General features: G+C 40.4%; 1 protein-coding gene across 4 annotated transcripts in view; it reads left to right on the forward strand.

Annotated features, from left to right (window-relative positions):
- kntc1 (kinetochore associated 1) overlaps window positions 1–13,872 on the forward strand; it is a 110,763-nt gene that overhangs the window by 52,077 nt on the left and 44,814 nt on the right. For all 4 annotated transcript variants that reach the window (XM_078421676.1, XM_078421675.1, XM_078421677.1 and 1 more), the window contains exons 38-43: window positions 1,939–1,995; window positions 6,134–6,297; window positions 7,538–7,642; window positions 9,130–9,258; window positions 10,470–10,586; window positions 13,086–13,195. In XM_078421676.1, coding sequence (XP_078277802.1) covers window positions 1,939–1,995; window positions 6,134–6,297; window positions 7,538–7,642; window positions 9,130–9,258; window positions 10,470–10,586; window positions 13,086–13,195 — 682 coding nt within the window. The remainder of the gene's footprint in view (window positions 1–1,938; window positions 1,996–6,133; window positions 6,298–7,537; window positions 7,643–9,129; window positions 9,259–10,469; window positions 10,587–13,085; window positions 13,196–13,872) is intronic.

Here is a 13,872-nt window from a genome sequence, read left to right on the forward strand (position 1 = left end):
GCAAATTACATTTAAGTGATTTTTTAAATACATTTGTTATTTATCTGGCTTTTTCCCTTGTTCCTGCCTCGATATTTGCTAAGTATATAATCTAATTTGATGAATTTAGCTGTATTAATATACTGTTCCTTCTGCAATTCATCAAAACCTCAGTCTCATTCATTGAGGGATTCCACAGTTGATTCCTTGGGTTGCAGAAGCTATATTGTTCTTGGCTTGTCACTGTTATCTCTTACTTTCAGCAACAGCAGACATAACTATTTTCAGCTGAATTCTGGAGGGACAAGGTTAATTATCAGCGAGCATTGTGATTTGCCCAGCTACCACAGAATCAAATTCGATGTATTATGTGAGGATTTGTGTTGTAAGACAGAAAATGGAAATTTGCATTATTTCATTCCACAATGCACCATTTATGTAAGGCTTGCTGAGAACAACAGGGATATTTAACATCAGTTTGCTTCCTAACGATATTAATACTGTAGTAACAGATCAGATTTTAGGACAGAAAGGTGACAGGACAATCAGGTGTGTGGGACTTGTATTAAACTTGCACAGGCTATGTGGTTTGCAAATTTTCCCTTGGATTTGAATGAATCAATGAATAAGTTTATTGGCCAAGTATGTGCATATACAAGGAATGTGCCTTGGTGCTCCGCTCACAGAATGACAACACAAACATACAGTTAACAATTAAGAATAAAGCATAACCACATCAAAACAATAAGGATACACATTACAGTCTAAACATGTGGGTGAAAATAAACCAGAGCAAAAAAGAGACTACAGACTTTGGTTATTGAGTAGAACTACTACTCGTGGGAAAAAAAGCTGTTTTTATGTCTGGCTGTGGCTGCTTTGACAGTCCGGAGATGCCTTCCAGAGGGAAATGCTTCAAAGATTTTGTGGCCAGGGTGAGAGGGGTGATCTTGCCTGCTCGCTTCCTGGCCCTTGCAGTGTACAGTTCATCAATGGGGGGAGAAGGTTGCAGCCAACAACCTTCTCAGCTGATCGAACGATCCGTTGCAGCCTTCGGATGTCGTGCTTGGTGGCTGAGCCAAACCAGACTATGGTGGAGAAGGTGAGGACTGACTCAATGATAGAATTGGACCATCATTGCCTGTGGCAAATTATTTGAAATATTATGAAAATTTATAAACCAATTCCATTACAATACATGAAGAACTTTTCCTATATACTGATTTCTAACAAAAACTGATATGGTACCCAGGTAAGTTTTAAATTATCAGCGAAACATCCTGTTTTCATGATCAAAACTGCTTGAGGGGTACATTTAGTTTCGGGTGGAGAAGTGCTTGTGGATGAAATTCAATTAATAACCGCATTAGGCCTGAGAATCTACTCATTGATAATCTCTGCAGTAATCTGAATAACTGCAAACTACTATTTAGTATTCAATTAAAATTGGACCAACAAATGATATGTTATCTGCATTAAACATTCTGCAAATGTAAGCTTTATTTGGACCTGGAGGTACTGTTGTGTGGGTTTAGATCTTACTCATTTAAACCCTCCCTATCTTTATATGTATTTAAAGATCAATGGTGCTTGCAATAGCATCTAGATTGCTATTGGGCATAAATTAAATACATTGGCAAGAAGAATGATGTACTGTTATGCACCATATGTCAAGCGAATTTGCAACACTGTTGGTGCCTAGCAACTCTTGCATTAGGTTTTATTCAATCAAAGTGGAACAATAAATGGTTGATTACCTGTTTAAACACAAAAAGCTGGAGAACCGCAGCATCTCTGAAGAAAAGGAATAGGTGATGTTTCGGGTCAAGACCCTTCTTCAGACCTGTACTTTACCTGTGCTTTAGCAGTCAAGAAAATGAATTGAAGGCAATTTAATTTACAGTCCGGATAATTAACTTGTTTGACACAATTTTTAAAACACATTTTTGTTTTATCTAGATGTAAAGCTGCATCCATTGGATTGCTTGTGCTTGCCGATGAGCCCGGATATGGAAGGTATTTGCATAGATGACATTTACGTACGCTTATCAAATATTCAAAATTGTTAATTGCGCAAAATGCAACTAAAGGAACAGTGTGGGTGGTTTCGGCATGAGTTCAGATCCAATGCAGATTGTTGAGGTGAAATTTCCCCTCTTGACAAAAAAATTATTATAACCTTATCTTATCATTAGTATTAATTTGCCATGCAAGAGTAATTTACAAAATAAGTAAATCTCAATCTTCTGAGGGATTTTAGAATGTATTATTCTTTCCTCTGTTGTACTTTTAAAGTCGTGTTCCATGAGAGCTTTTCTCCTGTAGATATTTTACCTAAATTGCTATCGATCGGGTTCAAACAGACACTAAATGGGTAAGTGGGTCTTCATGCAGCTTATTAGTTCTTTGTTTCAACCAGACCCCAATGTGGGACCTGTAGACTCTTCTACAGATGGGCAGTGAGGTGCCTCACTGGTGGAAATCCTGCTGTTATTTATGCATGGTTACCAATGGAGAGACTTGTGTCCAAATACCATCCTGAACATCCCTTTTACACTTTGAGTGGTTATGGGCTAGGTCTTCCTAAGATGAAGATGAGGATATTGCATTCTAAGTGGATATGTTTTTTTTTCTTCAAGGAGTCTTTGAGTATTACTTTGAATGTTTTTTGCTGTCCACCTTGTGAAACTCTTCCTCTGCCCACCTGAGGAATCTTTTTCTGTGACAGAGCTTGGGGAAGAGTGTCACTTTTGGAAATTTAGTGTCATGACTACGAATGTTGTGTCCTGCCCAACCTAGCCAACTGAGTATGATTAGGACTTCACTGCTTAAGATGTTTGCTGGGTGAGGGTACTAATCTTGGTTTGCAGAAACAGCGTTGATATCTTAGAAACACAAGGAACTGCAGATGCTGGTTTACTAAAAAAAACACCAAAGTAATGGAGTAACTCAGTGGTTCAGGCCGCATCTCTGGAGAACATGGACAGGTGACGATTCGGGTCGGGATCCTTCTCGTGATATCTCGTGCGAAGAATCGATAGTTCGGGTCTTGGAGGTTTCGAGGAAGACAAATTATTGTTACCCAGTAAACCATGATTTTTGTGCTGTGTCTGAAGTATTGATCTTCAAGCAGACGTCCTCAATTAAATGAAGACAGTGATGATTCAATGAGGGTGATGTCACTGAGAAATAGCACCCAAATATGAGAAAAGGTCTGTGTTTTGTGCTGTGAGCTATGAGGGTGGTGAATCTGTGCAATTCATTGCCACAGAAGGCTGTGGAGACCAAGTCATTGGATATTTTTAAAGCAGAGATTGACAGATTCTGGATTTGTAAAGGTGTCAGGGATTATGGGGAGAAGGCAGGAGAATGGGATTGAGAGGAAATGATAGATACATAGATGGACAATAGATGCAGGAGTAGGCCGTTCGAGCCAGCACCGCCATTCAATGTAATAGGGCTGATCATCCACAATCAGTACCCCGTTCCTGCCTTCTCTGCATATCCCTTGATTACACTAGCCCTAAGAGCCCTATCCAACACTCTTTTGAATGCAGCCAGTGAATCGGCCTCCACTGCCTTCTGAGGCAGAGAATTCCACAAATTCACAACTCTCTGGGTTAAAATGTTTTTCCTCATCTCAGTTCTAAATGGCCTACCCCTTATTCTTAAACTGTGGCCCCTAGTCCTGGACTCCCCCAACATCGGGAACATTTTTCCTGCATCTTGCGTGTCCAATCCCTTAATAATTTTATATGTTTCTAAATTCCAGTGACATCATTCCAGTGACATTCCAGTCGCTCCATTCTTTCATCATACGACAGTCCCATCATCCCGGGAATTAACCTTGTGAACCTATGCTGCACTCCCTCAATTACAAGAACGTCCTTCCTCAAATTAGGAGACCAAAACTGCACACAATACTCCAGGTGTGGTCTCACCAAGGCCCTGTAGAACTGCAGAAGGACCTCTTCGCTCCTATACTCGACTCCTCTCGTTATGAAGGCCAACATGCCATTAGCTTTCTTCACTGCTGCTGTACCTGTATGCTTACTTTCAGTGACTAATGTACAAGGACACCCAGGTCTCATTGTACTTCCCCTTTTCCTAACCTGACACCATTCAATAATATCTGCCTTTCTGTTTTTTGCCACCATTGTGGGTAACCTCACATTATACTGCATCTGCCATGCATCTACCCACTCACCCAACCTGTCCAAATCACCCTGCATCCTCATAGCATCCTCTTCACAGTTTACACTGCCACCCAGCTTTGTGTCATCTGCAAATTCGCTAATGTTACTTTTATTTCCTTCATCTAAATCTTTTTTGTTTTGTAAATAGCTGTGGTCCCAGCACTGAGCCTTGTGGCACCCCACTAGTCACTGCCTGCCATTCTGAAAGGGACCCGTTAATCCCTACTCTTTGTTTCCTGTCTGCCAACCAATTTTCTATCCATGCCAATACCCTACCCCCAATAATTTGCTCTAATTTTGCCCAATAATATCCTGTAGTGGGACCTTATCAAAAGCTTTCTGAAAGTCCAGGTACATTCACTGGCTCTCCCTTGTCCATTTCATATGTTATATCCTCAAAAAATCCCAGAAGATTAGTCAGGCCCTTTGTCTTACAAGTAATGTAATGACTGTAAGGTCCCTCCTCTATATGCTTCAGTGAATGCATTGATATTGAAGAGGTCTGATTGAAACTGCAAGTGCAAGCATCGTCAGCCTACTACAGCTTGACGACTGATGTTTGGTTAGCGTTGTTTCTGGCATGTAGTCACTGTAAGTTGAACTATTTTCCATTAGTTCTGCAGTCGACTCCCTTGAGACAAGAAACTGCAGGTGCTGAAATCTTGAGCAAAACACAAAGTATTAGAAAATCTGAGCAGGTCAGGCGCCATCCATGGAGGGAATGGACAGTGACCATTCTGGTTGGAACCCTTCTTCAAATTCCCTTGAGAAGTTTGTCGGAGGTACGGTGCAGTATAGTGGTGAGAAAAATTCAAGAATGTGTCAGAGTAATGATGCAAGGTTGTTTAACACCAGACTTCATTGCGATAATCTCTGTTATGGCCCCATTGGTTAGAATCATGGTTTGCACGCTGTCGTGAAACAAGTATAAGATGGATGTAAATTTCTTTGGGCAACTGAATAAATGAGAATTTTCGACTGCCCCTCTCTATTTATGGAGTTGAGGTTTTGTGAGATTTATCAAGCTCATGTACAATGCTTGTTACTTCCTGTGGTTTTCTTAGAATTTACAGATATTTAGACAGATAGATGGAAAAGAATGATTTAGAGGTGTATGAACCAAACTGGGCAGCTGGGCTTAATTAACATGGATGTGACACTGTAGTCAGCCTGGGCAAGTTGGGCTGAAGGGCCTGTTTCTGTGCTGTATGACTCTACAGTGTGTAGGGAAGATCATGTCCACTGTACCTTTTCAGATGGGCAGAATCCACACTATGATTCAGAGAGCAGTTTTTTAGCATCTGGGACATTCAAGAAGTACCTTGGTGATAACTTCCCTATGACTTCCTAGGGTGAAACTACTCTGCCCCATTTATTTATCATGGATGGATTCTTCCTTTTGTGAAACTGGCTACAATTATGGCCTGTGTAGGAAGGAACTGCAGATGATGGTTTAAACTGAAGATAGACATAAAAAGCTGGAGTAACTCAGCGGGACAGGCAGCATCTCTGGAGAGAAGGAATGGGTGACTTTTTGGGGTCAAGACCCTTCTTCAGAAACTGAGTTACTCCAGTTTTTTGTGTCTATCTACAATTATGGCCTGATAGCTTGGTCTAAACATGATTCTCTGATCATTTATCTATTCCTGGGCTCCTGGAATATGATTCGGCATTCAGCCAGCAATGCATTTATACTTAATGTTTGAGTTTGAATGAATTAAGCTCATGTCTATTTTTAGGTCAGCTTGCCATATAGAAAAAACTTGATGTGATGGTGTATCACTGATAGAGAAAATAGCAAATTTACCAGCTATACAGTTTTTTAAGTCAGTATTGAAAATGTGAACTCCATAACAAGGCACAAGCAAATAATCCTGGGTTTTTTCCCCAAACTATTTTACTATATGGTTTATACACGTACAGATCTTTAAAAAAAAATCATTGATTTTTAAATGCAGGTCAGAACCCTTTGAAGCCGATTTATACACCCATGACCAACCTATTACAGAATTTGCAAGAATACAGCCAATTACAACTATCTCTACAGCTGACCATCAACTCTTTTGGAATCTGTCATCAACATTTAATTTCAAACACTATGAATTCTGAGCTGAGTAAAAAGGTAGGTTTAGAGCATTGGCGGTTTGTTCTATTTGTTCTGTGGGGAGGCACAGTGGCGCAGCAATAGTTGCTGCCTTGCAGCGCCAGAGACCCAGGTTCGATATTGAATATGAGTGCTGTCTATGTGGAGTTTGTGCGTTCTCCCTGTGACTGCATGGGTTTTCTCCGGGTGCCCCGGTTTCTTCCCACACTCAAAAGATGTATAGGTTTGTAGCTTAATTGGCTTCGGTAAGTTGTAAAATTATCCCTAGTGTGTAGGATTATCCCTAGTGTTGCTGCAACTACGGCACAAAATTCATTTGTGATCGTATCAACTCATATTTTCCAAGTCTGATGTAATTTTATGTCTATTAATTAATAGTTTCTATACTCCGCTTCACAAAATATTCTACTTTCACTGCTTTTCACAATACACAATTCCAGCAAAAAGAAGAAAATTGCTCCCAACTGCAGAATTATTTGAAGGGGAAAAGTAGTTATGAGAGTGATCGCTGCCTGATAATTCTATTGGAGAGGTAAACTTGGACTCTATTCTATTAAAATCATTGTAGAGTGAAAGGAAAATTTTGTTTCAGGTCAAACTATTTGTCAGAAAATGGGCTACCTGATCGATAAACATATTTAATACCTGACTTCACAATTGTAATATTCAGGTCTGGAAATCTATGATTGTTGGCAAGAGCTCGGTATAATCATGGTTACTCATGGGGAACAGTTGCCAAGGGAAACTACCTAATATTTTTTATGATAGCTTTCTGAGAATTGTTTACTAGTTTTTGAAATTGTATTTTATCCAACTTCACACCGTGCTCTGAAATTATGGGACAAAATTAGTCGGGTAATCTTTTGAATTGTGTGGTGCAGTGGTGTAGCTGTGATTATTGCTGCCTCAAAACTCTACGACCTGATTTTGGATATGACCGGAGTGCTGCATGTCCTACCCGCGGCTGTTTTCTCCTGCATCCCAGTGATACGCTGATGTGTTAAATGTGCACTCTAAATAAATATTAGTGGAAGTTATTGGCAAATGAATCAAAGGGAAGTTGATGGGCATGTTTGTACGAGGGAGAATATTGCAAGGAAATAAGGAAAAAGGATTGGAACTAATGGCATTTGCCCCTCTGGGAACAAGCCATGGATCCTTTGAGCTGAACTCCCTCCCCCCTCCCTATTATCTTTTTTGGAATACTAAGCTGGTAACTCATTATGTAAGAGATTCATTACTTTTTTTTCTCTTGTAGCTTTTTGAGGGACAAGGCTTAAAGGAAGTAAAGGATCATGTCATTGATATTGGAAACATAGCCCTTTCCATTGTCCAGAAGAATTCTCAAGCATTGCTGCACAAGGTAAAGTTGAACCAGGCATTCCACAATAATTTCAAAAATCAGTGGAGAATGCTGGCAAGTATTTAATTTGTTTTCTATGGAGACCGACCGGTCAGTGCATTTCCAGCTGTATGTGGGGCCATATGTGTAACAACTCTTTGTTGTTCCTCTCCCTTTTTGCTCCTTTGTGCTTTCACATCATCATCATATCATATCATATCATATATATACAGCCGGATCAAGTTCCCCTTTCCACAAACAGTTGAAAATACTAATGTTAAGAGTTTTTCTATACAAAGTAAGTTATCCCAACATAGATAGGACATTGGATTTTGGAAGTCCTGGTCTGAATGTTGGGTAAGTGCTATCAGCAGTCAGTATCTTGGAAAATTCTTCCCAAATGAGACCACTGTCAGGAGCAGGGCAGGATTATCATAGTAGTAAAAGTAGCATTTGCTACGGGCCCCGCGCTTTCGAGGGCCCCGTGCTAATGGCTTGAAATCGGCATTCGATGTCATTGGTCAGCTTGTCTATTTGGTGGGTGGTGCAGCGTCCACGCCGAAATCCGGCTTGTTCAGCGGGTGGTTGAGGGTCAACGATTGGAACGAGCCGGGCCAGGAGAAGCCATTCGAGGAGCTTGTACGGGACACAGAGGAGTGAGATGGGCCGATAGTTCCTTGGGTCTTCCGCAGGCTCGTTTGGTTTTGGTAGCGCAATGACGGTGGCTTTCCGCCAGATCTTCGGAATGGACTGACCAATGAGGCAAGAGGAGTAAAACTCAAGGAGCCAGACCAGGCATTTAGGACCGCAGTGTTTCAGGAATTCTGGGGGGATGTTATCAGGTCCCTGAGCTTTTCCACATTTCAGTTAAGAGATGACAGAAGAAAGTTCTGCAGAGGAAAAGGGTGCTGTACGCAGTATGTTAATTGATATAAGTTAATCATTGAAATTGGAAACTTTCCTTTTGCGGCTTGCCCAAAAGCTATTTGTACAAATCAATCTGAGCTAAAATGTCAATAAATAAAAGGGTGTTCCTCGCCCTGATTATTATTGGAAGTCTTTTTAGATGCTGAGATATCAGCCTTGTACAAAAATTGGAAGGGTGCTGGCTGCCACTGAGGATAATTTGTGGCTCTCCATTAGTATAGCTCAGATGAATGTCTCGTCTCTGACATTTCTTGTCTCTCGTTCAGTTCTTTCATGTTAATTGAAGGAATGCAGAAGAATTGTCTGTGAAAGAAGAATGTTATTATACTCGAAAGAACAAGCTGGTCTTGTTTGAATTATCCCTCTTAAAAACAAATATAGGCTTGGATTGTTAATCACATGCATTCATTTCTGATGCAAGTTATTAATTATTTTGATTTTAAAGAATCATAGCTTGTCATTTTTCAGAACCCAGTTTACTGATTCTTTTTACGTCTTTAGCCAGTTGGATAATTTTGTGCCTTTGTCATTTTTCTTCAGGTTGTGTTTTTGCATTAAAGCTTGTGATTTTTATTTTTCAGCTGTTCAACTGTCGTGTGGTTGACACTGATTTAGCCTTGGGTTATTGCATATTATTGTCAAAGCAGATTGTGTTTGAGAAGCTTTGGAATATTATCAACGATGCATGGCAAAATTATAAGAAAATTCTGGTACGTGTGACAGCTTGTGATAAATTCTTAAATCATGTTTTATTGCTATCCAAGCATTTATCAACTTCCAGATGTAGAACAAAACAGCATAAGGTATAGGAAGCAGGAGTAAGCCGTTTGCCTTCTCTGCTGTTCAATAAGATCATGTCTAATCTTTTGTTTTGGCACCACTATCTCGTATTCCTTGATTCCCTTAATTTCTAAATGTCTGTTGATAGCCACCTTGAGTATACTGAATCATCATATCAACTGTGAGTAGGGATTTCCAAAGCTTTACTACCCTCGAAGAGATTTTTCATCTCTGTGCTGAATAACTCTGATCCCTGGTTGTACACGCCTCAGCCACGGGAAACATTAATTCTGAATATATCCTGTCAGGCTCTGAAAAAATTATATTTGTCTCATTGGATCCCAAAGTGAAAATGCCATTTATTCTAACTGCTTTCCATTCATTAACCAATGATTCTCGAACGTATAACAGTACAGCACAAGAATAGGCCCTTCGGCCCACAATTTCCATGCTGAACATGATGCTATCTACCTGCGAGTAATCCATATCCCTCCATTTACAGTATTGCCTATCCACATGCCCATTCAAAAACTTCTCAAATGCCACTATCGTATCTGCCTCAACCACCAACCCTGACAGAGCGTTTCAGGCACTCACCACCTTCTGTGTTTAAAAAAAAAAAATTCCCTTCACCTTTACTTTAAGCTTTGTCCCTCTGACCTTAAAACTATGCCCTTGAGTATTTGACTTTTTAAAGAACCCGCTGATCCCTCAAAGCAAGAGTATTACCCCAACTACCATTTGTTCTAATTCTGTTTAATAATCTCTAATGTGGCAACTTACTAAAGGCTTAGTAAAGGCTGCTACTGATAACATGCTCTACTTCAAATAAAAATTATACAGACCATTTATTTTTTCTGTAAAGCAGAATCTGATTTTTGTGTGATTTTGCTCCGGTTTAGTCAGAATGCAGATTTATTGCCAGTGATGCAAACTTGTCAGGTCCTTGGATCAGTCAGGGTTCAGATTGAGAAACACTGAGATGCATTTTCAGGGAGCTCCAGGAATACTTGGTAGCCGGAGGAGCAGCTGTTAGGACATGGGAGCTGATCCTGAACATCCTAATTGAAGTAGGTAATACACCGAATAACTGCTATGCAGTTTGTTTTTTATTTCATCAATTGAGATTTTACTATTTCAGGCGGTTGCTATTGTTGGTGCTCAACTGGCTGATTTACTTCAGGAAGAGGAGCAAAAACAGACGTTCGGTGCCTTGATTGTTGATACAGAGTGGAGTCTGAAGCTCAGTAAACTTGGTGTAAGTATCTCAGTAAAATATCAAATGTTTGATCGAAATGATGAACGTTTAAGTGACAATAACATTTACTGGGACGTTTTACCATGTTCAAATTATGAAAGTTGCTATAAATAATTGAAGTGACTCAAAGTGACATTTTTAGTGTAATCACCTCATGATAGTAGTGTTAATAATATAAATTTAAAGCAATTTCACCGTTAGCTTCCAGCTCTCCACATGATCATTTTGCTGAGCGCTACAATCATGTTCAACTCAATTCAAATACATGAAGCTGGCCAATTACTCATTTTTTAATGTTATATATATATAACATATATATAGAGAGAGAGTTATTGAATCAGCTAACATCTAAGGTTATGAAGGTAGACACAAAATGCTGGAGTAACTCAGCGGGTCAGGCAGCATGTCTGGAGAGAAGAAATGGGTGACGTTTCGGGTCGAGACCCTACTTCAGACTGATTTAAGGTTATGATGTTGCTATAAGATGTCATTAGCCAAGTAAATATGACAGATCAAGGCTCAATCTTTTTCCTTGGCAACAAAAAAACAAGCTTGGCACACTGCACTGAAACTGGATTTTTCTAATTCTTCATGTAGCCGTGGCAACATAACTGACTGAAATTCTCTTCAATAAATGTTATTGTACCTTTTGCCCTTCAAACCTCTTGCTGTACTTACTTGCTAATTTTCAGTAATTTTTGTGCAAGAATATTCTCCGATTTGAAGAATATTACAAATGGTATTCCCCATGAATTTGCACTGGATTCTCAGTTTTTCACTGAATGAATGATTTGGATAAAGGAATTCATTTGTTGGCAGATGTTTGGAGGGCAGCACAATGGTGCACAGGTTAAAGTTGCAGCTGTATGGATGCAATGGGACCTCGGATATTAATCTTCTGTGTAGTGAAATGAAAATAATACTTGAATATTAACCTTTTAAACGAGTTAGCACATTGTTTCTGTGCCTGCATGATTTTCCCTGGGTGCTCTAGTTTAATCCCACGAACCCTCGGAATTCTGCATGGTAGATTAATTGGCTGCTATAAAGTACCTCTAATGGAGGTAGATGGCAAAAGAATCAGAAATTGATGGGCACATGAGAGTGAATAGATTACAGGAAAATAGGTTGGAGAAAGAGACAGATTGAATTGTCTGAGAACCGGCTTGGACACAGTGGGCCAAGTGGCCTCCTATGTCGTCCACTTCTGGTCCAAGAAAGATTTAGATTCGTTTCAGTTTTGAGATGCAGTGCAGAAACAAGCCTTTCGGCCCACCGGGTACACACTGACCAATGATCCCTGTACACTAGCACTACCCTACACACTAGGGACAATTTTTACCGAAGCCAATTAACCTACAAACCTGTATGTTTTTGGTGTGTGGGAGGAAACTGGGGCACCCAGGGAAAACCCATGCAGTCACGGGAAGAACGTACAAACTCCGTATAGACAGCACCCATAGTCGGGATCGAACCCGGGTCTCTGGTGCTGTCAGGCAGCAACTGTACTGCTGCGCCGCCATGCTGCTCCTAATAACCTAGAATAATTTGTTAATTTTTTGTAGCGGTTCATATACAGAGGCAGAAAGATATTAAAAACGTCTACTAAAATATTAACGTTTAAGAAAATTAGAATAACCATGTGACTTTTGACTGAATTGTTTATACACTACTAATCCATTTTGGAATGTTTTCATTTTGGGCAATAAATCTCATGAAGTATTATTTGAGATACTGAGTACCAGAGTTTGGTGTGTTATCAATAGTTTATTTCTGAATCAATGCATCTGTTTCCATTGATTGAAAATCAAAAATAAACAGTAGATTCTGGGAATCTGAAATAAAAATCAAATGTTCGAACACACATCTGTGGAGAGATGTTAATACTTCAGATTGAAGGCGCTTCATCAAAACTTGGAGGGTCTTGGACCCGAAGCCGTAGCCCTATTTCCTCTAATTGAGGAATCTAAAACCAGTAGCAGAATCTTGAAATTAGAACATGGACGTTCGAGAGTGAAATTAGGTATCCATTTTTAGGAAAGGAAAACAACTTTTTCAGTTGTTATTATTATCATTATCATCTTTCGTTTAATCAGATCGTTATTCAAACTCGCAACTTGTATTCAAATCCTAGAACTGCAGACCTACCAACAAATTGCCTAGCAACACCCCCTCAGGGAAGTGAAGAATGGGGTACAACACAATTGTCAGTGTTGTCCATAGTTTAAGGAACAAAGTAAAACATTTTCAAAATAACAAAACATTAGGAATAAGGGATTCCACTGCTGAATGTCCATATACACCTGATAATGGTAGTCTCATTGTCTCTGACTGCCCTTGAGCTGTAAGTCAAGATTTAGACTATTACATTTTTCCGTGTTGGTGGTATAAATATCCCTTTGAAATTGAATTACATGCTGCAGTTTCAGACATTTTTTTCATCACTCTTTAGTGACAATGCAAATGCCACCTCAATTACATAATTTCTGTTCTTTCTAGATCTTGGTCCATTCAACATTTCGGGACAATCTCGCACAGAAAAAAGAATGTGTCCTTATTTTGGTGCAGAATCCAAATGTGGACTCCAAGCTAATAATGCAGTACTGCAGGTAATAATGATTTCATGAAGCTCAAAATACAAATTTAAACAATCAAGACGTTCGGCTAATGTGGAAATTAGAGTTTACTAGACAGGGGTGGGCCTGTTGGGTCCAAACCTCTCCTGTGGGCCCGGCAACCCCCTTTGGGTCCAAACCTCTAGTGCGGGCCCGGCAAACCTCCATCCAAACCTCTCCTGCGGGTCCGGAAACCCTCCCCCAACTGACGACCCGTGGATCCGTTGCCGGCCGGGGATTCTCCCCGGGGCCGGGGGCGGGCAAGGGGGGAGAGGGAGCCACTCACCCCAGCCACGAGCGACCATCGTGACGTCCAGAGCGACCCGTGGACCCATTGGGTGCAAACCTCTCCTGCAGCTCGACGGCGATGGCCGTCGCTTTGAGCGGGAAGAAGCCCCTGCGGACAACCAGCGCGCTTTGACCGCACTCGCGGATCCGGCGGCCATCTTATGTAAGTATTAGATCAGCAGGCCCCAACTGCGCAGGTGGGAACACGTTGGGTTCCCATTGTGACGTCGAACACGGAGGTATTACTGCGCGGGTGCGGCTGACAGGCAGGGCAAGTGGAAAAGGGATTTAATAAAGTTTAAAGAGTGATTTTTAAAGTTTAAAAAGTGAATAACCTTTCGAAACGTATAAGATTATTAAGATTATTAAGGGGTTGGACATGT

The sequence above is a fragment of the Rhinoraja longicauda genome, chromosome 25 (assembly GCF_053455715.1).
Source record: "Rhinoraja longicauda isolate Sanriku21f chromosome 25, sRhiLon1.1, whole genome shotgun sequence".
NCBI classification, from domain to species: Eukaryota; Metazoa; Chordata; class Chondrichthyes; order Rajiformes; family Arhynchobatidae; genus Rhinoraja; species Rhinoraja longicauda.